The sequence below is a fragment of the Dendrobium catenatum genome, unplaced genomic scaffold, assembly GCF_001605985.2.
Source record: "Dendrobium catenatum unplaced genomic scaffold, ASM160598v2 fragScaff_scaffold_437, whole genome shotgun sequence".
Lineage (NCBI taxonomy): Eukaryota > Viridiplantae > Streptophyta > Magnoliopsida > Asparagales > Orchidaceae > Dendrobium > Dendrobium catenatum.
The window spans coordinates 435,293-462,491 of NW_021318899.1; the positions used below are offsets into that span (position 1 = coordinate 435,293).

The 27,199-nt window shown below is 35.0% G+C and overlaps 1 protein-coding gene across 1 annotated transcript; it reads left to right on the forward strand.

Moving 5' to 3' along the window:
• LOC110099874 (tip elongation aberrant protein 3) lies at positions 1-26,723 on the forward strand. The gene is made up of 17 exons (XM_020827177.2): positions 1-152; positions 279-412; positions 616-688; positions 807-965; positions 2,822-2,899; positions 3,533-3,628; positions 4,773-4,839; positions 4,941-5,002; positions 5,360-5,499; positions 5,764-5,890; positions 5,996-6,110; positions 6,429-6,517; positions 13,051-13,134; positions 13,208-13,579; positions 22,856-23,386; positions 23,471-23,530; positions 26,532-26,723. Exons 1-17 carry the CDS (start codon positions 99-101, stop codon positions 26,610-26,612), a joined length of 2,322 nt encoding a protein of 773 aa, XP_020682836.1. The 5' UTR covers positions 1-98; the 3' UTR covers positions 26,613-26,723.
• Positions 26,724-27,199: the final 476 nt, after the last annotated feature.

Consider the following 27,199-nt stretch of genomic DNA (forward strand, 5'->3'; position numbering starts at 1 on the left):
TCTCAGCTCCAACGGTTCATTTCGAGCAGGGCGCAGCGAAGGCCACACGGTTTGTTCAATCTCCACGGTATGGGCAGCCTGGTACGGGTAGGCACCAGATGTACAGGAGCGGCTTGCGACTGAGAAGCCAAAAAGGAGATAAAGAGAGAAAGGTGGCAGTGTCTTCTCCCTTGTTTTACGCGAGTTAATGATTAGCTTCAGAAATCTCTCACTTCTACCCTCCAAAAAAGCACTAACTTTCTGTGCGTTAACCCGCAACTCTCCTCTCTTCTTCTTAGGGTTTTAGCGGCGTCACATTTCGTCGCTGGGTGACGGCTAGCACCGGCGGCCTCTCACTTCACGGCGTCGAGACTTCTCGAGTCACAATGCCGAAGATGTTCGGCTTCTCTCGCCGTCGAACGAAGCTTGGGAGGTCAGCTCTTACCCTCCCCGACCCCCATTGAACCCGCTTTTTATTTTTGTTTTACCACTTTCTTTGTTGTCGCCACTTGAGGCGGACCGTGTGCTCTTTAGCTTTTTGCAGCAGTAAAAAGATGTATCCTTTTAGGGTTTCTTTCTCTCTACAGACTATTCCGAAATGATGCCTTCTTTTCAACTTTAAAATGCATCGTGCAGGCCAAAAGTGGGCGATCCTTCCCAGGGGCCCCAGAGCCCTGTCCGCCCCACCAAAAGCTCATCGCAGATCAATGTGAGCAGAAAAATTCTTTTTTTTTTTTTGGTTACTTTCTTAAAGTTCCAACTTTGTAACTGTGGATTTTTTAAAGGCTTTCTTAGTCCAAATTTTTTTTTTGGTGGGTGATGGATAGGAAGACTCTTTGGTTGGGGCGTCGGCTAGTGGCCGGTCGGAGGATCATTACTGCGATTGCTCTATGGCTGGATTGGGCATCAGTAAGTGTGGCGTTGGATGTTCTGAGAACTGGATGGTGTTGCCGACAACAGGGGACAAACCAGCTCCTCGATTTCAAGTAATGTGTGATCTTATTGTTCTTGTTTTATTTACGCATTCATTTAGTTGTAAGGATTATCTGCAAAACTGCCTGAAATTGGTCCTCCAGATTAATCATTGGCAGCATTTTTGAATTTTTATATTTGGTTATCTGTAGTTGTTACCTCTTCTAAACAGTGACTGTAGTTGACAATTGTTCTTAGTAAATTAGTATATTTTGGTGGCAAATCATTGGGGTGGATCCATTTGACTTTCTATGAACAACTTAAGTTTCAGATCCTCTGCAGAGTCAACAAACTCGGGAAGAAATGACAGACTTAACTCTTTGTGCTTGGTTCCTTCAACCCAAATATTTCTGCCGTGATTTATAGAACTGTGGGATTAACTGTGGGATTGGTAGTAGGTTATGTTCAAATCCTTATTTTTACAAGTCTCATAACTGTCCAACTTGATTATAGCCCAGTCAAATGTGCTTTGGTTGCAACAAATGCTTGGATATAGATTTGCTGAAGTTCACATGTTTTGCTTAGGTTCAACCAACTTAGATTTTCATGCCAAGGTTTAGGGGTGTCAAAACAAGTCTTCGGGGCGGGTTCTAGTCCAATCCGAACTTGACCCATTGCCAGCCAACCCGACCCGGTTATGCAAATGGGTCGGAAATCTGAGCCCGACCTGGTTTGGGTTCGGGTCAACCCGAAATGATTCGCCAGCCCTTTTTTCCCATCAATTTTTGGCATTTTTGTTATTTCAAATTTATTTAAGTAATTCTATTAAAATGCAAAATACTGAAGTACATAGAATTATTTGATTATTCGAGAAAGTATAAATGAACACAAATTACATTAACAAAATACTAACACTAATGATTAAATTACAAATTACATATTTACATTTATAAAAGATAATGCAAAACAAAAATTAAATTTGCTAAATACTAATATACATTACAATATTACATTTACATTGTTGAAATATTGAAACACTTAAACACAAAGGGTTTAATTAAATTCAGGTCATAGTTGTGTTGTGGTCGGGTTCTCGGGTCAACCCGAATCTGACCCGATTTTTAAAACGGGTCAAGTTTCTAAATCCGAGCCCGACTTGTTGGATAAACGGGTTGACCCGAACCCGGACTTTTCCGGGTTGGGTCCGTGTTGGGTTTTGGGTCGGGTCAAGTTTTGACACCACTAAAAGTTTTACATAACTCGTGTTTCTATTAGGTTTTAGCAGTGTTTTTCGCAAATGGGACTTATTGAAGGGCCTCTATTGTTTCTAGAGCCTAGAGCTGTTGTTGGAGACGTCGTCGCATTAAAGGTCACCGTGGGCTAGCCAAATAGGGTTTTGCTTTATGTAGCATTTAGTTCTTGCATGTGAGAAAAGAAATAAAAAAATAAAATCTGTAGGGTTAGGGGACAATACCTTGCATGAGATGAGCGGCTCAGGTGATTGCTTTCCCTAACAAGGACAAATGGCTTGCTTAGTAGACCACGTAGACCAGTTTGAAACCTCATTAGCGAATAGCTGGCAAGCCTGCAGGCAAAGTTGGTGCCAAAGGAGAGAGATCCTTCGGTGGCAGGGCAATGAAGAAGAAGGATAAGTTAGATTAGAAATAAAGTATATGCTGAGACAAGTATTAGATTGTTGCTTATCCTTTCTGGACCATAACTGTTCTTTACAATAAGAAGGCAATTTGCTGGTTTTGAATGCAAGCCTGCCAAAATATTACCATTTCATGAAGAGGGAAAACTATGGAAGCTTTAGTACACGTTCCTTTCTATTTATTTATCTGTTTCATCTTATCGGAATGCGGTAATGTTATCCTAAATGTTATTTTCAATTTTGTTGACTTGAGCTTGACTTGGGTTTTCAATGTAGCATGCAGCGGCTGTTGTTGGGAGTAAAATGGTGGTGGTTGGTGGGGATTCTGGCAATGGGATGCTGGATGATACAATGGTATGAAATCCTGTAGCTTGTCTAATTTTTTGGCATTTATGTGAATTTAATTTTACTTTTTAACAGTTCTGACTTTCCCACTGAATTCTAAATATTTACTAATTGGTTGTTTGAGGAATTTACCTATTCAAGTTGAGGCTGCTATAGTCACAGATCTCATTTACATCAAGATTAATTGCATATTGTGATTGGCATGATTTTTTGTTGCTCTTTTGAATCTTCCAAGCAATTTTTGAATTTTTAAAGTTTTTTATTAGGTTCAGGAGCATTTACTATAAGGATGGCATTTGCTTGATACTATTGTCTCTTGAATTGCTTACTTGTGCTGATGGTGCTGTTTGGTTATGCTTCTAATTTTTATTAAGCATGATTTCGAATCAAGATTCCATGATCTAACTTAAGTCTTCTTTTTTTTCCAAGCAAGAAACAGATGTTTTTTTCCTTGTTCTGAATCCATGAGTTCTTGGTTTTGCTTAATAATTGTGACTTTGGGACTTGCCTACTTCTGTCGCGAGTGTTAGAATAATGATTTTGCTTCACAGTTATATGCATGTTAGCTAATCACATACTTAGATATCATATTTTTTATGAGTAGTTTTTAAAATTTGTAATGACTCTGTTAATGCATTTCAGATACTTAGTCTGGACAAACTTTGTTGGGCTCCTGCTTCCAAGATCTACCGTTCGCCAGCTGGGTTGAAAATCCCTGCATGTAAAAATCATTGTTTGGTATATGTTCAGTTACTTGTGACCACTTTATAATATCCCAATATCTTCCAATTTTAAAGTTATTTCCTCTTTTGGTAGAGATGTGGTTGTTTTATAAGGTTCAGTATGGCTCTTAATGAATCGTCTATTGCATATTAATCTGAGAGACATGGGGGCATGCTGATACTTTCTATGTGGTTCATTGTCCTTTGTAAGATTTTATTTGTTTCATAGCGCCCAAAATGTTCCTGATTCTCTTCTGATTTTACTGTTTTTTGTTGATTTACTATACAACATGTTTAGATCTTAACATATAAATTAGATTCAGGTTGAACTGAAAGAGAAATGGGTTTTCTAGTAAACAAAATGATATGATAGTTAACATACCAGACATTGTAATATAAGTTACGTTTAAGAGAATGTACAGTGTGTCTTAACCTGCAATACTGAGCACATTTTCCTTGAACCATACAGTGCACTAGTGAAATATCCAAAATGTTTATTAAAATGTATTTCATAAAATAAGGTTTCTATGCAATTTCTTTATATTTCTTTTTATGATAATAAGCCGAGCTCTACACTGATAACTAACTTTTCATTTAATTGGAAAATTTCGAAATAATATGTCACCAACTTTGCTGAACATGAAGAAACATTCAGTAAATACAAATTTTACTTGTAAGAGGTTATTCATGTTACCTGTCCCTTTAAGGAGTATCATGATCTGGGTGACTTTTGTTTTCCTTCATAATTTTTTACTTTACATATTGAGCTATTAATTCTGTAAAAGATGGTTAGTATGCCTCATTGTCTTGCTTTTTACCTGGGAACAGAACTGTTTTGGTTGTTGATTGCATAAACCTTATTAAACTAAAAGTTTGCATTAAGAGTAGGAAAAGAAAAGCATTAAAATTCTGACCTATGGATGCTCGCAAAGGATTTCTGGTGGCCAATGGATGATTTTTGACGACTTTATATGGTTTTATTCCTTATATTGATAATTTTGCTTTCATATCAAGCACATATTATGCATTGATTTTTTTTTTTAAATTGCTGAGTATCTGATTAGTATATCGGACATGGCAAATTTTCAGTTGAAACATTTTATGTTATTGCTACTAAATAACACTAAAAATAAAAAATACTCTGCACACATGCAATGTAGGTCTCTTGGGGAAAGTTGGTACTTCTGGTTGGAGGCACAACTGACCCTCACAGTGATGGAGTAGTAGGTCAGTTAATTTAAGACGCTGCTATAAAATAACTGTTCTTAAAATAGTTATTTATTGGATTGTGAATAAAAAAGGTTGTGTAACATTTTGCTCTGCTTCAGTCTGGTCCTTCGATGTAGATGCTGAATGCTGGTCTCATGTGGAAGTGAAGGGTGATGTTCCGGTAAGCACTTTGCAATTTGGATTTTAATTTATGTTCATTTTTCTCCATTTTAAAATACCTGTTTTATGGTTTGGATGGAAGAAAAATCTAATGAATTTTTGTAAAACCATGAGGCTTTTGTATGTTCTATTATATGTGAATTGAATCCTTATTTGCTTGTTTGGTTTATTTCTTCTTTCACCCCTCAGTTTCCTTGTAATTGCTTTTTTTTTCTTGGTTATCTAGAAACTGGAAACTAGTGTTGATATTTTAACTCAGCATCTATTTTCTTCTTTTAACGTATACAGAAGCAGTAAAGTACTTCATTGGATCCACAGTCGTTATATACATTTGATGTAAATTTCTGATGGAATTCAGGCTGCTCGTAGTGGTCATACTGTCATCAGAGCAGGTTCAATCCTGATTCTTTTTGGGGGCCAAGATACTAAAGGGAGAAAACTTAACGACCTCCACATGTTTGATCTGAAATCTTCAACATGGCTTCCATTGCATTACACGTGAGACATCTTTCTGTGCTATATGTCAGCAACATCTATTAAATGAACTGAAAATTGCCTACTGGAGCATATTGTATTTGGCAGAAAATTGAAATCGCAATTATTGCAGATTTTTTGCCTATTACAGTCTGCAATACACCATATGATTAAAGTCAAACTCGTCTATAATTGTATTTGCTATAGTTTATATGAATTTTAGTACAATTGGAAGTCTTTTTTATGCAAATTATATACGTTTTGATCTTGTACTAAATACCTTTCCAGAGGAGCTGGGCCATCTCCAAGATCAAACCATGTAGCTGCTCTTTATGATGATAGATTTCTTTTTGTGTTTGGAGGGCAATCAAAGTCCAGGATTCTGAATGATCTCTACTCTCTTGACTTTGAAACAGTATGTGGCACTGGGACCGTCCGGCTTAAAGAAAACTTTTTTTTTTTCTTGTTAATAATTTTGTTTTTGGTAGATCCAATTATTAAAATCTATTTTACTTCTTAGATGGTATGGTCAAAAATAAAGATCAAAGGTCATCATCCATCACCTAGGGCTGGCTGCAGTGGCATCCTTTGTGGAAATAGATGGTATATTGTTGGTGGCGGAAGCAAGAAAAAACGTATGTATTGAGTTGCTCTGTAGATTGATTTATTTTCTTTGTTCACTCTGAATGTTGTTGGAGGCTTTATTTTGTTCCCTTTTGATGTTTTCATAGTGATAATTGAGTGTTTCTATTTGACAAATGAAAAATTAGATTTACTTTATTGCTGGGCCTTTGAATGTGATTTATGTTTATTTGATGGGAAATGAGAAAACGAGGATGGCGTGCTGGGCATTTAGAAGTGATAATTTTTGTTTAACTCTTAAATTTGATAGCGATGATTACATGACTTGATTAAATTTGAATTTGTATGTCTGATGTTGATTTGTTCTTCAGGATATGCCGAAACCTTGGTCTTTGATGTTTCAAAAGTTGAGTGGTCTGTTTCTGTTACATCATCTAATGACTCTATAGCTACTAGTAAAGTAAGTCCTTCCAAAATATCCCTTTAAGAACTCTAATGTGATAAAACTTGTTTATTTGTTACTTTGTTGATTTTTAGTGATTATTAACTTGAACATATTTTGGTCTTAATATATTTAGTTACGATGTTATGTTTTTTGTCATGTTGTTTTCTTTTAATTTCAAGTAAAAGTTAACCATGATTATTAAGTAGATCAAATCTGTTTAAGTTTACATTATGCATGGTTGTTGTATAACCTGGCCTCTTTGGGTGCTATATTTCATGTCTTAAAACAATTTTGGAAGGATGCCAGTACGTCATAGCATCAAGGATTGTTTTCATTAGTATCATTTTACGCTTGATTTTAATGTCCATTACATGGAAATGCTTACTGCAATCTTTTCATAGCCTATAATTTAAGCTGCTACTGCTACAGCTAATATACTGCATGTCCATTCTTTAGAACTCTTTAGAGGTTTGATGGAAATTGATAGAGTAGAATTTCATTTCGGAAGATAAAAGCAGAAAAAAAAGTTTACTATTATTTTGGTCAATGGTGATACTACAAGATTGCCTGTTTGAGCGTACACATGCACTCCTCCTCCTCTTGTTGCCACATGACATAGATGATGCGGACATCCGATCATGAAGATTTTCAAAGGAGGAGACGACGATCGACGGCCGAGATCATTCCACTTTATCTTAATTTGTTATTTGTAATTTTTATTTTTATTATGAATTTTTTGTTTTTACCCTTAAGAGGGTTGTCCTATGTAAGCCCTAGGGGCATATGTCTTGTTTTAATTTCTTAGGCCTATATATAGAGACCCTTGCTTGTGTAATGTAATGTTAGATGATTAATAAAATTTTGTGTTTGCACTCGTGTTATTTGGGAAGAACATTGGGTGAGATTCCTATGGGAGGAATTCATAGCTTTCACCAGCCACAAGATGTGTTCGGGCTCGTGGCCTAAAGTCTCTTGGTGAAGGGCAACGTAGTACCTGTCAGCTGCAAGATGTGTCCGGGCTCGCGGTTGTATCTTTCTTTCCCTAAATCCTTTTCTCCTCCTCCCTTGACTCCTGGCCAAAATCCCCTACTTTCCACCGGCCAATTCTCCCATAAACCCGTCCACTTTCACAAAACCAGCCTCCCCTTCTCCCTCCCCACGGCCTTAGCTCCACCTCCAACACCCCCTGCCAACCTCCCTAGCCGCTGGTCTCACCAAATTGCTGGCTACCTTCTTTCCCCTTGGCTCCACAAATCCCCCTTCACATTCAAAGCCCTTTCCTGTTTTAGCCCTTCTAACTTAGTAACAAATTGAAATTTCAAATTCAAATTAATTTGAATTTGAATTTTGTTTCTAAAGTTAGGATTTTTATTTTAGGAAAATATTTGAATCAGGTCTAGTTAATTATTTAATTGGATGTGATTTAAATATTATTCCCTAATTTAAGGTTCCAATCAAAGTTATTTTTAATCTCCTTTCCATAACCTCTCCTCCTCCCCCTTTTAATGTCGCCGGCCCCTTCTCCCCTTCTTCCTCTTTGCCTCCAAAATTTGAATTCCTCTTTGATTACTTTCCTTTTATCAAACAATCTAAGTTAGGAAAATATTTGATTTCAAATTCTAAGTAATTTTGAATTTGAAATGCTTTCCTAATTTAAGATAGCCTATTTTAGGAAAGTTACTTAAATTAAATCTAATTAGGTGTCTAATTGGATTTGATTTGATTTAATTATTCATAATATTTTGATCTCAATTAGAGCAAGAAATTCAAATCTCAAATGCCCCCTTTTTTCCTTTCTTGTTCTAATCAATAGATATGGTGTTTGGGCCCGTGAAAGGGGATGATTTTCTCATCCTCATAATAATAACAAAAAGAAAAAATCACTGCTCTAGGAGTGCAATTGTTATGCAATATTGTGATGGCTAAGATTTAATAGCAAGATTGGAGACTCCATGGTTCTATTTGAGAAGAAGGCTTCATATGAGGTAATCTTGATTAGGTTTGGGGCCTCTACTCGAGTCTAGGAATAGGTGGTGAGTGTTCCTTTGTTGTGCATACCTCTTGTGGATTTTGGTTTTAGTGGATCAAATAATCTCTTTTATATTGTGGACGAAGGAAGGCTTGATTGAAGTCAATTGCAAAAACCTTGTGTCTTTCTAGTTGCGTGTTCTCTTTCGCTTTTGTGTTTTTTTTTTTAATTTATTTTGTTGCATTTCATTTTCAAATTTAGTGGGTACTTTCGCTTCAAGTCATTTGATGCCGTCATTGCAATTATAAGTGATTTATTCAGTTTTTATGATATTTGTCAAGGATAGTGGCTTCAGTTTAAACTCATGTATGCATGATTCCCAAAAATCAAATCTTGCAAATTTTTTCTATAAATTTGAAGATACGGGAGACAAAATTCCTATTTGGTGAAAGTTAGGGAGTTTTTGAGAAGTGCAGATGTACCGAGGTTCAATGTTCAATGGAAAAGGAACAAAAATCAAATTAACCAATCTATGATCATGTTTCTGATAGGAAACACTTGTAGATCTCAAGTAGTTCCTATCAATCTTTGGAAAACAGTGAGAATTCTCCATAAAAATACACAAAATTAGGATCTATTTCTCCCAATTTCTAGATGCCGCTAGAGCCCAAAACCTAAGAGAGATCTCAAATTTCATCCAATTTCAATATGTTTCAACCATAGGAAAATATACTACTTAATACATAAAATTCAAAATGAAATCCTTCCTAAATAGTTATATTGGCTCTTGTGGTTTGAGCGACAGTACAGGAGAGGTGGAACTCTTCCTCCTTTGTCTCCTTACAGGACCGACTGGACTGGGGACCGGTCTAATAATACCCCTCTCCCAAACGCCAACTTTGTTCGCAAGGTGGAAAGATGATTCCCCCCTCCATTCCCTCTTCGTCATAAACAATAAGAACCTAAAGAGTTTGATCCTTACACCTGTGCCCCGGTGTATGCCTCTCGTCACATCTGAAACAAAGTCCTTTTGCCCTCTTCTCATATAATTCTGTCTCAGTGAGCTTCTTGAAGTTATCCCCACTCCCTCCTCCTATTGGCTTATGTTTCAACCATAGGAAAATATACTACTTAATACATAAAATTCAAAATGAAATCCTTCCTAAATAGTCATATTGGCTCTTGTGGTTTGAGCGACAGTACAGGAGAGGCGGAACTCTTCCTCCTTTGTCTCCTTACAGGATCGACTGGACTGGGGACCGGTCTAATAATACCCCTCTCCCAAAAGCCAACTTTTTTCGCAAGGTGGAAAGATGATTCCCCCCTCCATTCCCTCTTCATCATAAACAATAAGAACCTAAAGAGTTTGGTCCTTACACCTATGCTCCGGTGTATGCCTCTCGTCACATCTGAAACAAAGTCCCTTCGCCCTTCTCTCCTGTAATTCCTTCTTTGTGAGCTTCTTGAAGTTGTCCCCAAGTTTTCCATCGACAGCCTTCTCCTTCAGAGTTACCCTAAGGGTACCCGGTGTTGGCTTTATGGATGCCAAAAAGGTGGTGGTCATCTTGTACACGCCTCCTGAGTTGCTGCGTTATGTCCCTCTCTCCAGGTGCCTATGATCCTCCACCAATTGAGCTAGCTCCATAGCCTCTTCTTGGTTATGAGGCCTCATCACTCTAACTGCCATCCATATCTCTAGTTTCAATCCCTTCATGAAGTTTTCCTCTAGCACGGCCTTAGAAAGATGGTCCACTCGGCTAGCGAGGTACTCAAACCTCTCTCGGTACTCTATCATTGAATCATCTTATGTCAAGGCGAAGAACTGCTAGTAGAAATCTCCTCCCCTGCTGGTTCGGAATCGTTCTAACAGATAATCCTTGAATTTCGTCCAATTACGTATGGGTCGTTGCATGTCCCTTCAATGGTACTAAGCCAAAGCATTCCCTTCTAAACATAGGCCAACTGCCGTCTGTCTCTCCTCCGTCAACATATTGATAGTAAAATACCTTTCCACACTTTGGATCTACCCATGTGCATTCTCTCCCTAAAAAAATAGACATCCTCAGTTTCCTCACTCTCAGATATTCTCCGTCAACCTTGCTTCCTCCAAAATTTCTCATTCCCCAAGGGGGTGGTTCCCCCCAATTGTGCCAATCATCCCTCCTTTGCTCGCACAAAACTTTTTATCACAAGCCCATCTTCTCCCTTTAAATTCAGCACCCCTTCGATCATATTCAACCCCTCTCCTTTCAAATTCGACACCTCTTTGATCATAATTAAGTCATCGCCTTCCAAATTCGGCCTCTCTTCTTTCAAATTCAGCATCCCTCCACTCATGTCTAACCCATTCACGCCTCTCAACATACTCTCTACTAGGCTCTTCCCTGGGAATAGTACCGGGGGGGGCTTTTGTCCATTCCTTCTGAAATCTCCATCTCCTGATCCTCCATTCGTCTGATTGGCTTAGGGTTTTCTCCACTTCCTTGGTTGTCGGTGACTTCCCTCACCTCCGAGGACATTTTTTTGGTTTGGCCCTCGAGAACTTTCTCCAGCATCTACCCTAGGATGGAAAATTCGAATCGATCTTATCATGGATGACCGAAATATCTTTCTTTAAATATGAAATTTGAATTTGTAGATATGAAATTTAATATTTCATTTGTTCGATCTCACCTTCCAATACTTCTACATTTCTTCCCTCCATATATCCCTGGCTCATTGTTAGGCTAAAAAATCCGGATTCCCCCCCTAAAAACAGCAAAAGCCTTGGTTCAAAGTAGAAAAATTTACTACAGGAATTCTCCAAAAATAGCCCAAAAATAGTCCGAAAACTGCTTGATACCAATTTGATAGGAAACACTTTTAGATCTAAAGTAATTTCTATCAATCTTTGGAAAACAACGAAAATTCTCCATAAAAGTCCACACAAAACTAGGGTTTTCTCCATTCCTTCTGAAATCTCCATCTCTTGATCCTCCATTCGTCTGATTGGCTTAGGGTTTTCTCCACTTCCCTGGTTGTCGGTGACTTCCCTCTCATCCGACGACATTTTTTTGGTTTGGCCCTCGAGAACTTTCTGCAACATCTACCCCAGGATGGAAAATTTGAATCGATCTTATCATGGATGACTGAAATATCTTTATTTAAATATGAAATTTGAATTTGTAGATATGAAATTTAATATTTCATTTGTTCGATCCCCTTCCAATACTTATACATTTCTTCCCTCCATATATCTCTGGCTCATTGTTAGGCTAAAAAATCCGGATTTCCCCCCTAAAAACAGCAAAAGCCTTGGTTCAAAGTAGAAAAATCTACTACAGGAATTCTCCAAAAACAGCCCAAAAATAGCCCGGAAACTGCTTGATACCAATTTGATAGGAAACACTTTTAGATCTAAAGTAATTTCTATCAATCTTTGAAAAACAACGAAAATTCTCCATAAAAGTCCACACAAAACTAGGGTTTTCTCCATTTCTTCTGAAATCTCCATCTCCTGATCCTCCATTCGTCTGATTGGCTTAGGGTTTTCTCCACTTCCCTGGTTGTCGGTGACACAAAGGGAAGGCTTGATGGGGTAACATTTCATAGCCATAATGTTGGTCGCTGGTTATTTGCATATCCATCAATGATTTGAGACAGTTGAATCAATCCTCTTATTTTTGGTTGATGCCCTCAAGAGACCTGACCCCAATGTTTGATTGCGAGTACAACTCACATCCCTGACTAATGTTGTGGTTTTGGGCATGATTTGTTATACAACTTGTGGTTCAAACCATTGGCCCTAGCTGTCAGTGCTATAAATGACATTGGTGTCAATTTTCTTTTTGTTCTTCCATTTGCCATAGGTAACATCTTTGTTTGCTGCACTGAAATCCATCCAATCCTTTTTTTTCTGGTATTTGTAGAAGTTGAGTTGAGGGAAATAATTAGGTTCACTATGAATGTTTGTCAATCCGCTGGAGCTTTAAGAATTGTAAACTTTAGATGTAATGGAATTTGAAAATTCTTTATTTTCCTTACTAATTTAATGGGGTGATCATCATCTATACTATTCAGAAGTAACTCTCATTACTAAGATATAGTTATAAGCAATTTAATTTTACTTTTTTAGCACCCACTTTGCTCAGACAAGCACCTAAGTTGGCGCCTAGAGTCTTGAGCATTAGGCAATCATAGAGTATTGAAAGCACTTGATGCTTTTGGAAATTCTGGTAAGGGCTAATCTACTTGATATATATTTATTTGGATTCAACTAATTTCTGCATCTCCCTAAAACTTGTTATGCCACTATTAGTGTTTTGGATGGGAGGGTGGGGTATGTGCAGAGCTGCGTCTTACGGCCTTCCCAAATAGAACTTTAATGGTGGTATTATGAGTTTAAGAACTATTTCTAATTGTTTAAACGAGTTATGGTGGTCGGAGCTCTAATTCATTTTTAATTGTCAATATTTTATGCTTTTCTTGACTATCAATGCGGCACTGCATGCCAAGCAATTACATTTGGAAGAACTAGACAATCACTTTACGACTTCTTTCTACTTGCAAGAAAGATAATGACAATTTATCTTCTTTCCAGGGATTTAGTTTGGTCTCTGTGCATCACAATGACAAGCTATTTCTAGTTGCTTTTGGAGGAAACAGAAAAGAGCTATCAAATCAGGTTAGAGAAGGAAATGCATCAACTATAGCCCGCATAATTTCAAATGGTTTTTTACTATGTAATTTTTCTGCAGACTGAAATATTGGTAATGGTAAAAAATGAGCATTCAATGAGCTGGAGATGTGTACCAGGTGCTGATGTTTTACCCTATGAGGATAGCTTAGGAAACCCCAAAGATCTTGCTGCTCATGTCAGCAGCAATCCTCAACCGCGTTCGCTTGGGAGATTTGGTGTTGCTTCTGCGGTGGAGCATCATGCTTCTGGTAGGAAATCGCTGTCTGATTCATCTATTGATCCAAATGCTAGTTCTGGCACTATTTCGCTTCGCAGGCAATTTCATAATGAGGAAGAGTACAATGCTAAACACAAGATGCATAAAACTCCTGAAGAGGACAAATATAAGGTGTCTAATTGTGCCTCAGAACGGCATAATCCAAGCTCACAGGTGAGCAGATAATTACTTCAATTAAGTGCTTGATCAGCCTTTAGGCCTGCCAGTCAGTTGTGATTTATGTTGTTTTTACTTTAGTAAACGTCACCAATCAGTTGTGATTTATGTTGTTTTTACTTTAGTAAACGTCACTGAATAATGATTTTGAATTCTTTTTCTATTAAGTGCTTGATCAGGATTATGATAGGTTTGCAGTTATTCTGCTTAAAAACTGTTGTAATTGATTTTAGATAACTTTTATCCAATTGATTATCAATGGTTTTCTCCTTTTCTTTCATAATGTTCTAACTCTTAATTTATCCACCCATCCAATGAGTGCATTTTTTTTTTCCTTAGTTAAGTTCGAACCACCTTTTTCTATTTTAATCTACCTTAATCTCAATAGATATGTTCCTCTAATGTACTTATATCTTATTTTGTCTTTCTTAGTTGCTAATTTACTTGGTACAATTAATGCTAAGGTTGCATACCTTGTTTCCAATAAACTTATGTTTGAAGAGTTTAGCAATCCAGAACTAGGCCGTGAAACATAACTTTTCACATCAATTCTGAGTTTTTTTCTTGAAAAATTTTCTGAACTTAATAAAATCTGTGATAATCTTCCATTTTCTTTGCCTTCTAACATGTCGCTAAGGTTTCTCCTGCAGCACATCTGCAAAGAATTAATGTTTCACTAAGGAATGAGCAACTTAATTTATTTGACTTTCAACTAAATGAAGAGAATGCCCTATTAGTTGCATTTAGTCTCTATTTTAAGGTGAATGATTTACATGATAATTGAAACAGTTTTTGCAGCCTATAAAACTTAGTGATCTATCCTTTTTTGCCATATGTTCACCATCCATGAGAATCTAGAGAATATAGAGAGATAAACTTACTAGCTTGGCTGCAAACTACTGGGAAATGTTGGTGTAAAACAGATTTAGTATTTGTGATTAACTAGTTTCTTTTATAGATCTGCAGCAAGGTTGAGAATGTCACGATCCGGCCCGGCTAGCCCGAAATAACGGGGCGGGAACAGTCGGTCATACGGAAAGCACATATAAAACATAAACAATTTTATTAAAGCTCTTGTCACGACTCGGCCCGACTAGCTCGAAATAATGGGGAGGGAACAGTCGGTCGTAGTGTCGTACGGAAATCACATATAAAACATAAACAATTTCATTAAAGCTTTAATGATAAGACATAAACATCATCCAATTATATGAAAGAGCCACTAATAAAATTAATATCAAAGTTGTTTTTTCTCACACAACTAAAAATTTAAATTATCAACAATTACATAAACTTCCACAAACTACACAGATACAGATCAAAGACTCCACATAAAACATAAAACATAAAAACCTTTCTTCTTCTCGAGGTCCTCTACAACAATAGATATACTGTCGTCTTGTAGCCATCACTTCTTAATAATTTCTCCTAAAAATATTTTCAAACGTAGGATGAGTCAATGCTCAACAGGTGAAAAACATTTATCTTAAATTCATGAAATATTTTTCTTTTATTTCTTAAACAGGTCATTAAGCATGAAATAATAAAAGAGCAGAATAAGCATTTATGCATGAATTTATAAAACAATTTCAATAATCATTCTTAAGACATTTTCCTTTTTCCATATCCTTCTTTTCTTTCATTTCCATACATTTTTCTTTTCCTTAAATCATTTTATTAAATGCATAATTTTCAAAATCATAATATGATAAACACATGTCCTGGAAGTACCAGTATTTGTACTGATCAGGTACACAATCTTTTGGCCATTTCCTTTGCCATTTGGTTCCGAAGAATCCCATTTCCATTTGGCTTTTGCAAGCCCTTTTATCATTCGGCTTCGTAGAACTCCATTACCATTTGTTTGGCACTTCCGGATCAATATGCACATATATTTTATAATATTTATATTCATCAAATAATTAAAACTATTCACTGCATCAAATGATTTTTAATGTTTTTTGATTAAAGAAACTTTGTATCTCTTAAGTTTACTTTAACATTCTAAGTAATGTGCCATATGTATAAACAATAATTGTAAAACTAAAGCAATAATAGAAAATTAATGAACATTAATTTATAACATTTTAAAAGTGCAGAAATATTTAATTAAATTTTATAAACTCAATTTAAATGTAATTCATCTACCTTGCAAGTATCGAACCACCTCCACAACGTTGCACGACGTTGTCTAGCCACTTGTCTTCATCTTAATCCACACCTAAAGATAGTTACAATTGAGCTAAGCATCAATCATAATTATTTTTAATAATTAACATAATAATTTTTTATTTTCGGAATTATTTAAAATCCAAAATTTTGGAAATCCTAAATCTTCAATTTCGCTCAAGTTTTAATATCGAAATTATCTCTAAATATAATTTAATAAATATCTTATTAATTTTTAGGATTAAATATTTTAAGAAATTATTAAAAATAAGATTTTCATTAAAAATTCAAATTTATGTTTTAAAAATGCGCCGGGTGGGTGATGACGGGAGCCGTCAAGATTTTCTCGGGGTGGGAGTTTTGAGGCTCGCCGACGACGCCAATATAGTTGGCTAGGATCATGAAGCCGGCGTCGCGGCCGTCGAGAACGGCGAGGTTGTAGGTGGCCTCGACGAGTACTGAGGAAGCGTAGGTGCGGATCTCGTAATCGGCGGCTTTATGGACGAGTTGGTATTTAGGGGTTTCAACGGAGACGTTGTTAGCTTTGCACGCCGAGGGGGAAGAAGAGGTCGAAGGCTTCGATTGCGATTTTTTTTCCTCTATTGAAGCTCGAAGCCGAAGAATCGAGCAGACGACGCAAATGAGGGTTTTTTTTCTCTCCGCGTTTAAGCTTTCCGGCCGGTTATAAAAAATCGGAACCGGTTCGGCGGTTGAACCGCTGGTTCGAGCGGGTTTATCCCGGTTTTTTGCAAAACAGGTTTTCATTTGAACCGTAACCGGCCGGCCGACCGGTTCGCGGTTCAACCGGTTGAACCGGCCGGTCCGGTCCGGTTTTAAAAGCATTGGTAAAAACACTTTATAGAAACTAATTTTTTTTTGTAAAAACCCTACTTTCCGATTTCCAAAATTCCTCCTAAAACTTCATCTTTTTTTATATTAAAACATTCTCCTAATAATTCCATAAAGGTTTCGCAAAGAAATTCTGAATGAAAAACAAATTTTAGAAAACCCTTGATTTTTCATTACCAAATATCTTGAGATTTAGAAGAGGAAATAAAATTCTAAGATATACCTTCTTCTTCCCTTGACCTCCTCTTCGATTTCCCCTAAAATTTTCGCCGGAAAATCGCCTCCGGAGAGCCCGTCGCCGAGACCTCGCCGTTCGTCCCGTCCGCCATTTGTTCGCTCGGTTATGCGTGAATAGAGAGGAGAGGGGTTCGGTTTTGCCTATTAAGAGAAATTGAGTTTTGCAAATGACCCTCTTGCCCTTAAGTGAATTTGACTTAAGAAACAATTAGGGATGAGTATTTCTAATCTTTCGAATTTTATAAGTTCCAAAATACAAATAATTAATTATAAGTTTTATATATCAAAATGATCAGTATTTTGCGTAGGATTTTATAAAATTATTTCCGTCAAATTCTGTTAACTTCGAAATTTTTACTTAAGTCTCGTAGCGACGCATCAAAAAGCGTACGACGACCTATGATCGTCGTTTTCGGATTTTAAAATTCTCCCAGCCTAATAAAAATTTCGTCCTTGAAATTTAAAAGCAATTCTATAACGCAAAGCCATGCCTTAGCCAAATAAATGAGGGTGGTTCTCCCTCATTTCTGACTCTTTCTCCAAGTGGCATCCTTTTCTGAACTGTGCTTCCAAAGCACTTTAACATAAGGAATTACTCTGCTCCTCAACTGCTTAACATCATAATCAATAATTCTATTAGGTTCCTCCACAAAGGTCAAATCTGGTTGAATATCAACTGATTTAGTACTGATCTTCTGAGTTTCATCTGAAATGTATTTCCTCAAAGAAGAGATGTGGAAAACATTATGTACTTCACTCATATGAGTTGGCAAAGTCAACTTATAGGCCACCTTTCTAATCCTTTCTGAAATCTCAAATGGACCTACATATCTTGGACTCAGCTTTTCCAATTTGCCAAATCTCTTCACACCTTTCATAGGACTAACTTTGAGGAATACAAAATTTCCGACATCAAACTCAAGAAGAAATACTATGATGCCAAACATATAAACTATTTGATGTTGGAGATTTTGTATTCCTCAAAGTTATAGTCCTATGAAAGGTGTGAAGAGATTTGACAAAATGGAAAAGCTGAGGCCAAGATATATAGGTTTATTTGAGATTTCAGAAAGGATTGGAAATGTGGCGTATAGATTGATTTTGCTAACTCATATGAGTGGAGTACATAATGTATTCCACATCTCTTATTTGAGAAAAATACATTTCAGATGAAACTCAGAAGATCAGTACTGAATCAGTTGATATTAAGTCAGATTTGACCTTTGTGAAAGAACCAGAGAAAATCCTTGATTATGGTGTTAAGCAATTGAAGAAAAGAGCAATCCCTTATGTTAAGGTGTTTTGGAAGAATAATTCAGAAAAGGATGTCACCTGGGAGGAGTCAAAAATGAGGGAGAATCACCCTCATTTTTTTTGGTTAAGATATGATTTTACTATATAGAATTTTTCTTTTAAATTTCGAGGACGAAATTTTTATTAGGAAGGGAGAATTGTAAAATCCGAAAGTGACGATCATAGGTCATCGCACGCATTTCGATGCGTCGCAACGAATCTTAAGTGAAAATTTTGAAGTTAACAAAATTCGACGAAAATAATTTTATAAAATCCTACGCAAAATTCTGATCGTTTTGATATATAGGACTTATAATTAATTATGTGTATTTTGAGAATTATAAAATTCGGGAGATTAAAAATACCCATATTACTCCTAATTGTTTCTTAAGTCAAATTCACTTAAGTAAGGACAAGAAGGTCATTTGCAAAACTCAATTTCTCCTAATAGGCAAAATCAAACCCCTCTCCTCTCTATTCACGCATAAGTGCATAACTGAGCGGACAAAGGACGGACGGGAATTACAGCTAGGGCTCGACGATGGGCTCTCCGGAGGCGATTTTCCGGCGAAAAATTTAGGGGAAATCGAAGAGGAGATCGAGGGAAGAAGAAGGTATGTCTTACAATTTCATTTCTTCTTCTAAATCTGAAGTTATTCGAGAACAAAGTTTCTAGGGTTTTTCTAGAAAAATGCATTTTCTCCCAAATTTCTTTATGAAATTATTAGGTAAGGATTAAGAGAGATGATTTAGCGATGAAAACGAAGTTTTTGGAGGATGAAATTGTAGAGTTTTTACAAAAAAATTAAATTTCTATAAAGTGCTTTTACAAAAGTTATTTTTAAGGGCATTATGAATGTTTTAAAACATAAATTTGGATTTTTTAATGAAAATTTTATTTTTAATAATTTCTTAAATTATTTAATCCGAAAATTAATAAGATATTTATTAAATTATATTTAGGGATAATTTCGATATTAAGATTTGAGCGAAATTGAAGATTTATGATTTTCAAAATTTTGAATTTTAAATAATTCCGAAAATAGAAAATTAATTATGTTAATTATTGAAAATAATTATGATGTGTGCTTAGTTCAATTGTAACTATCTTTAGGTGTAGATTAAGGTGGAGACAAGTGGTTAGACAATGTAATGCAATGTTGTGGAGGTGGTTCGATACTGACAAGATAGGTGAATTACGTTTAAATTGAGTTTATGAAATTTTAATTAAATATTTATGCACTTTTAAAAATGTTACAAGTTAATGTTCATGAATTTTTTATTATGGCTTTAGCTTTTCAATATTTGCTTATATGTATAACCTGTTATTTAAAATGTTCAAATTAATTAAACAATTTAAGACATAAGAAATGCAAGGTTTTCATTTACCCATTAAAACATTGAAGATTATATCAAGCATTGAATAGTCTCTAATCCTTTGATGAAAATAAGTATTATAAAGTACATGTGCATGTTGATTCGGAAGTGCCAAAAATAGTCATGGGGTTCTACGGAGCCAAATGGTAAAGGGGCTTGCAAAAGCCAAATGGTAATGGAGTTCTTCGGAGCCAAATGGTAAAGGAAATGACCAAAAGACTGTGTACCTGATCAATACAAACACTGGTACTTCCTGGACCGGTGTTTATCATATTATGATTTTGAAAGTTATACATTTAATGAAATGATTTAAGGAAAAGAAAAATATATGAAAATGAAAGAAAAGAATAATATTGAATAATGAAAATATCTTAAGAATGATTATTAAAATTGTTTTATAAATTCATGCATAAATGCTTATTCTGATCTTTTACTATTTCATGCTTAATGACATGTTTAAGAAAGATTAAAAAAATATTTCATAAATTTGAGATAAATGTTTTTCACTTGCTGAGCGTTGGCTCATCCTATGTTTGAAAATATTTTTTAGGAGAAATTATTAAGAAGTGATGGCTACAAGACGACAGCATACCTACTGTCATAGAGGACCTCGAGAAGAAGAAATGTTTTTATGTTTTATGTTTTCTGTGGAGTCTTTGATCTGTATCTGTGCAGTTTATGGGAGTTTATGTAACTGTTGATGATTTAAGTTTTGAGTAGTTGTGTGAGAACAAACAACTTTGGACAACTTTAGTATTAATGTTATTAGTGGCTCTTTCATATAATTGGATGATGTTTATGTCTTATCATTAAAGCTTTAATGAAATTGTTTATGTTTTATATGTGCTTTCCGTACGACCGACTGTTACCGTCATGTTATTTCGGGCTAGCCGGACCGGGTCGTAACAGAGAAGTCATAGCATCAGCATGGAAGCATGTGCCATGCCACTTCTAACATAAGTACTGATGCTAATTTTTTACATTCTTGAGGCCAAGGCATAATTAAAAAAGGATTGGTGTAGGACATTCTGTGGTTTCGGGTTTTCTATTATAGATTTAAGATGAGCTTTATAAAATTATGCTAACACATAAACTTCTTAATCAAATCTTTAATTTAGACAATCATTCATTTTGGTTGATTGGTTTTGATTGGGTAGACATGGAGTTGATTGGCCTTTGAGTGGTAGATTATAGAAAAATGACTCGTAATGTATATCTGGGCCGTCCTTTACAATTATATACAAGGACATCAACCTGGACTCTCTTCTAATTCAACAACCGAGGCAAACCAAACATTATCCCAGTCATTTCAACTTTGGGAGGCTTTTGAGGTCAACAACAATCTTATCTCGAACTCGAGAGACCCATGTATTGAAAAAGTGAATTAAAATTGTTTAAGCATATGAGAACTTTAGGGGTTGGAGTAGGGATGGAAAATCCCATTGCAGGGAGCAGAAATCCAATCGTTGTAGGGAACCAAAGTACAAATCATAGAAATCCCATAGCTACAGCGAGGTGCATAACAAATGCCCGAAAGTCAGCCAAGGAATTGAAGCTGAGGGAATTGGAAATTCCAAAAAAGAGAAAACAACAACCAAAGGCTGATAATGGGTAAATCCCATGACTGAAGGACCCCAAAGATCTACATCAATAATCTAGATTGTCCTTGGTCTGTGCTAACAGTGTTGCAATTCTTGCTCCAAGAATCCCATTTCAGAGTGGTTTTGATACGATTGAGCTTGGCAGATAAGATTAGAGAATCGTCTTAGATAATTTGATCGCATAAAATATTGGCCGTCTGATGACCCGATTAGGAGAGTAGATGTACTAAATTAGACCTATGTTAAGAAATGCAGAGGTAAACCTTAAAGGATTTGGTCAGAAAATACTAAAAATGACCTCCTTCTAATTAGATTTAAATAAGAATTTGATCTTAATAGGACACAATGAAGATAAATGATTCATGTAGCAAACCCCATAGTGTGATAAAGACTTGATGTTGTTGTGGCCAAGGAATTTGTTGCAGCTCCTGCTTATAAACTAATTAGATATTATTACATAAATACAATGCAATTCTTTTTTATTATAAATCATCAGTCTTATTGTATCAACCAAAATGCATCTTTCTCATGCTACTTTTTTTGTTTTAATAAATTGTTATTTTTCATATGCTTATCTCATTAATAATATTTATACTTTACTAGCATAAAATATCAACCCCTCTCAACACAAAACTAGTAGGAAAAGAAGCAAGCATAGAGCATTGAGATTCACCAATTTTTCTATCAGCTATGTGTAGATCTGGTGGTAAAATTTTGAGTTCAACAAAATATTAGTCAATAAGGCGGGCAACACATCTGTGTAAAAGAATTGAGTAAAAGAAAACAAGTAGAATAAGAGCAATATGACCAAGAAGAAATGCTAAAATCCAATATTTTAAAAATTAGATCGAACCAGGTGGTTCAACCAGTTGAACTGAGAGCTGGTCGGGTAACCAACCCGTTCAAACCTCAAAATTTGTTTTGCTTTGGATCGGTCAAAATTGGAGTGAACTGCCGGTTTAATTGGGTAACCGGCGAACCAATCCCAATTTCCAAAAATTGTTCGGTTCAATTGAGCCATTTAAATAATTTAAATTAATTTAATAAATTTATATAAAATATTAAATAAATCATTAAACTTAAAAATCTATTATAAATTATATATATTTAATTTTTTAATAAGAATAAAATTTATATAATAATTATAATGTATATGGTATAAAATTTATAGGTATAGATTATATCTAAATATATAATATAGATTAATAATAATTTATATTAAATTTATAAGTTTTCATGTGAACTAAATTTATATTAAACATGAATCTAATTTAAAATTGAAGGTATTTAAATTTAAAATTAAAATTTAAAATTACAGATAATATTATTTGTTTATAAATTTTATTTATTTTTTAATCACATATTTATATTATTACATCATTATTATTTTATTTATATGTTATTTTAAGTTTTAATATTTTTTACATCTTCCATATCAACTCTCGGTTTAAGCCAGATCGAACCATTGAACCTTGAACCTTTCGTTCTTCCGGTTCTATGTCTAGTATGGTCTTCACAATCTTTCTAAATTCTTATGTAAACTATAGTAAACACTGCATACAACACATACCAAAAATCCAAGGATGATTCTAAATTTAACTTTTTATATTTGTGATGATACTAATTTCTGTGATGCTGATGATGTTTTTTGTTATTTTTTAGAAGCATTTAGCATTTTGACATGCCTGTGTATCTCGATGTTATTATGAAGATTCTTGTCAATAACTATAACAAATCATCTCTTTAGGCGGTGGACGTTATGCACAAGCCACAAGAAACTACAGTTAAGGTGGATATAGCAGGGATTCTAGCATCCTCAGAAGAGAATTCAGTAATATTCAACAGTGATAATTCCCTTCCACGTCAGAAGCCAGGAGATTCTTGCCACCCATCGTGCAGTGATCACATTGCACAGGCAGAACCTGTTGATGTTGAAGCAGTTCCTCTCTCGAACCCGGCAAATATCTATCAATTGTATGAAACAAAGGTTGCTAACTTGGTAAGGAAAAATGCCCTGCTCGAAGGGCAACTTTCCACTTCATTGGCGAATCAAGAAGCTACTGAGAAAAACCTGTCGTTAGTTCTGAAAGGAAAGCAGGAAACAGAGAAAAAGCTCAATGACACTCTGAAGGAAGTTGATTTGTTGAAAGAGAAGTTGACAAATTTGGAACTAATTCAGGAAGAGGCAAATAGTGTCTCCAACTTGGTTCACTCTGATAATGTGAGGCTTGAGCATGATGTAGCTTTTCTTAAAGCAGTTTTAGATGATACCCAAAAGGTTCATAATTTCAAATTTTCAAATTTTTATAAATTTTAGCTTTTATCTGTTTTCAGATGCTGAAATGTTTTTGGTATGATTCAGGAGCTGCACTCTACTAGGGGAGTACTTGCTGGAGAAAGAGCAAGAGCCTTTCAGCTTCAGGTATCAACATTCTTTCATGATTTTATTAAACTTAAGAGAGCTTTGAAAGATTTTATAAACATAGAACTAACACTATGTTGTGCTTTGGTCGAAGAGTTGAACAAGTTTGGGGCTAATAGATGGACTGGTTTGGGTTTAAGGGGGTAAAGTTGAATATAAAGAAGCTAATTACATAAAAAGTAATTAACTAAATAAATTATAGGCTAATTCCTGCAACTGGAACATTCGGCTAGTCTAAAAATTGCAGCTGGGACCTTTCGTGGCATCCTTGTGTGGATGGTGACTTGCATTAAGAGCTTTCCTTTGGTGATATACTCAGATATGTGTATTGCTGTCTTTGAAAGGTTCTTTATTAGTTCTCACCCAATCTTCCCACTTATTCTGTATTGTAGTGAGATCTAATTGGATATATTGTTGCCTAAAACTCTCATCGTCATGAAAAATAATGAACTGTGGTACCATTAAGAGCAAAAAGTCATCGCGAAAAATTGCTTGGGAAGAAGCTCTCAGGATCTGACACAATGGGTTTAGGGAAATCATGTTAATGAATGACCCTAGTGGCAAGTAAATTGGTGTGAAATAGCAGTGTAAACTCTAGAATTTAGGAGTCCAGTGATGAAATCCATGGACAAATTCTCCCAAGTTTGAGATGGGACCAGAGGCAAGAGAAGGCCAACGGGTGTCATGATAGAAATTTTAATTTCTTGACAAATGAGGCATTTGCTGATGAAATCAACAGCTTATTTACGTGTCTAGGCCAAGAAAAAATTACAGCAAGTCTTTAGATGGTTTTAAGTGTACCAGAAGAGTTGAATGAAATGAAATTCCATTAGTAAATAATTTATAGAGCAAAATGTTTACTGATATAAATGTGGCCTTTATAATAGAGGAGGTTGTCCTTATTTGAAGCAGGAAGTAACTCATAGCTAATTGCAAAATTATATGGAGTACATCCGGTTCTGCAAGCGTTTCCTATTTCAAATCTTTAAGAAAAGAAAAAGAAATTAGTAACTAATGGATAAAAGAAGAAAGAGAAGAAGTGGAGGTCTCATCGACGTCGAGCAGGCGGAATAAATAACCAGCAACTATATTTGTATTACCGGGTTTATATTCAATGTGAAAGGTGAAACATAAGAATTTGCAAATGTAGTGTTATTGATTTGGAGTTTGTAAATTTAGAGTTGTATGTTCCCGAAGGCTTTTATGATCTATGCAAATGAGTAATTATGTGCCTAAAATATATTGGCTCCATTTACAAACAACTTCAGTAATAGCATATAACTCTTTTAGGTAAGTTGATTAGTTGAGGACTTGAGATAAATGAAAGCCTAATTTCTTGTTAAAGAAAGAGATTGGACGATTTTTGTGCAAAAGAATAACACCGATTGCCACAATGGAAGCATTCATCTCAATAATGGATGGTTTTTAAAACTTCAGGTAAAGTGAAGTTCGGAGTAGAAGCCATAGCAAGTTTTAGGTTAGTGAAAGAAGGATGAGCTTGAGGCTTCGTTTGGGGCGGCTTTCTTATTGCCTCTTAAAATAGCTTTCAAGTACAAAAATTTTAATTTTTGTATTTGAAAGTTACTTTAAGAAGCAATAAGAAAGCCGTCCCAAATGAAGCCTAAGTGTCCCACCTAAAATCATATTTCTTATGTAAGTTTGTTAAAGGAGATGCAATAGAAGCATAGTTAGATATAAAATGATGGTGTAATGATACTTAACTTTATGATATCTAAAATGAAGACCAAGTTTAGAGAGTAATGAGGCTCCATTGAATTCATATGGAAGTTCGTCAACAGTGGAATAGAAAATTTATCTTTGATAGTTTAGGCATTTAGGGCATCTTTCATCGACGCAAAATTGCTAAGTATCATCATGCTTTTTTACAAGCAGAGCAGGAGTAGAAAATGGGCTATGGCTATGAAAAATCAAACCAGTAACTAACATTTCAACTACCAATTGTTCAATGGCATCATTTTGAAAATGAGGGTAGATATTTGACAGATGTTAATGAGTTTGGACTGTAATGGAGGATTAATATAATGATCAATCAGTCTTTGCAGTGGCAAGCTTGGCCCTTGAGGAGCAAAAAGATGTTTGAAATGCTAGAGCAATTTTGAGATTGAGGCTTCGTTTGGGATGGCTTTTTTCTGCTTCTTAAAACTACTTTAAGAAGCAGAAAGAAAGTTGTTCCAAACAAAGCCTGAGTCGGATAGGTTGGCAATGATAATGGTAAGTTGATCATCAAATATTTAACTGAGATATCTATATCAGTGTTTAAGGATTGTGTTTGAAGTGTGAAAACGTGAACAGAGGATGGATGGGAAATCGAAGCACATAATTGATTGTTTTGGTGGTAGGAGTAGTCTTAGGCTTCGTTTGGGACGGCTTTATTTCTACTTCTTAAAGCAGTTATCTAGTAAAAAAATTTTTAATTTTATATTAAAAAGTTACTTTAAGAAGCAGGAAGAAAACCATCCCAAATGAAGCCTTAATGAAGGGCAGAGCTAGTGGTGATTTATGCCATTAATATGGAGGCATGGAAAGTAAATCTTGAAATGTAGATTTATGATGACTAAGCCAATTCCATCACATTTAACAAAGTTATTGGCTTTGCTAATAAAAGTTTCCTTCACAATTCTTGCTTAAGACCACAAATTAAATAATTTACTACATTTGATTTAGATATAACAAGATTTGGTAGATTCAGCGTTAGGAAAATCTCTATAGGATTGAAGTCTGAGAACTGATTTCAATTCTTGCTAAAATTTGATGCATGTTTGATTATTTGTTTTAGAATTTAAGATCTGAGAGAGAGAAATTCATCAATTTATTAAATCATGCAAACAATTTGATTTATAAATTTTTTTTTTAAAAGGCATCTAAAAATCTGAGTTCTCCAAAGCAATCTCGTTTTCTTTTTCTATTTCATTGTTTATTTAAAGCTATTAAACAAATAATTATGCTAATCAATGCATCTGTTAATTTTTGTTTATTGCAGGTAGAAGTTTTTCACCTGAAGCAAAGATTGCATTCTTTTGAGAACAGGGCACCAACGCCTAGAAAACCTTTCCACATGTAGATTCAAGACAAGGCATTATCTTTCTTTTCTATTTTGACTAAAAAATCTGTATAGATTTCGACTGAAAGATTGATTGCTGGAATTATGATGAGTTCTGTACTTTAAGTTTTATTTTATTTTTTATTAATTAATAAACATTAGAAATTTAAGTCAGTAACAAACAAATAATGTCATTTAATCATTTCAAAATTACATTTTTTAAAAATCTTTTTTAATAGATTAAACTTTTAGCATTGCTAGCTGCTGTCGTGTGGAAATTAATTAGTACTTACAATGTTTTATTTAATTTTATCTTTAATTTTCAAAGTTTAAAGCATTGTTGAAGATGAGTTTTTACTCAATTAATAATATTTATTATTGTGATAAAATATTTATATATACTTTTCAGTGTCATGATCTAATCATCAACTAAATACTGATCATAATTTTAAATGTTAAACTAGATATTCAAATTTCGCTCTTACAAGAAAAAAAGAAATATAATTATAATAACAAATACCTTAGCCTAATATTTTGTGTGCTGACATGATTGAAAATTAAACTTAGATAAAAATCATCAAAATCAAAGATTCTGATATGAATTTTAA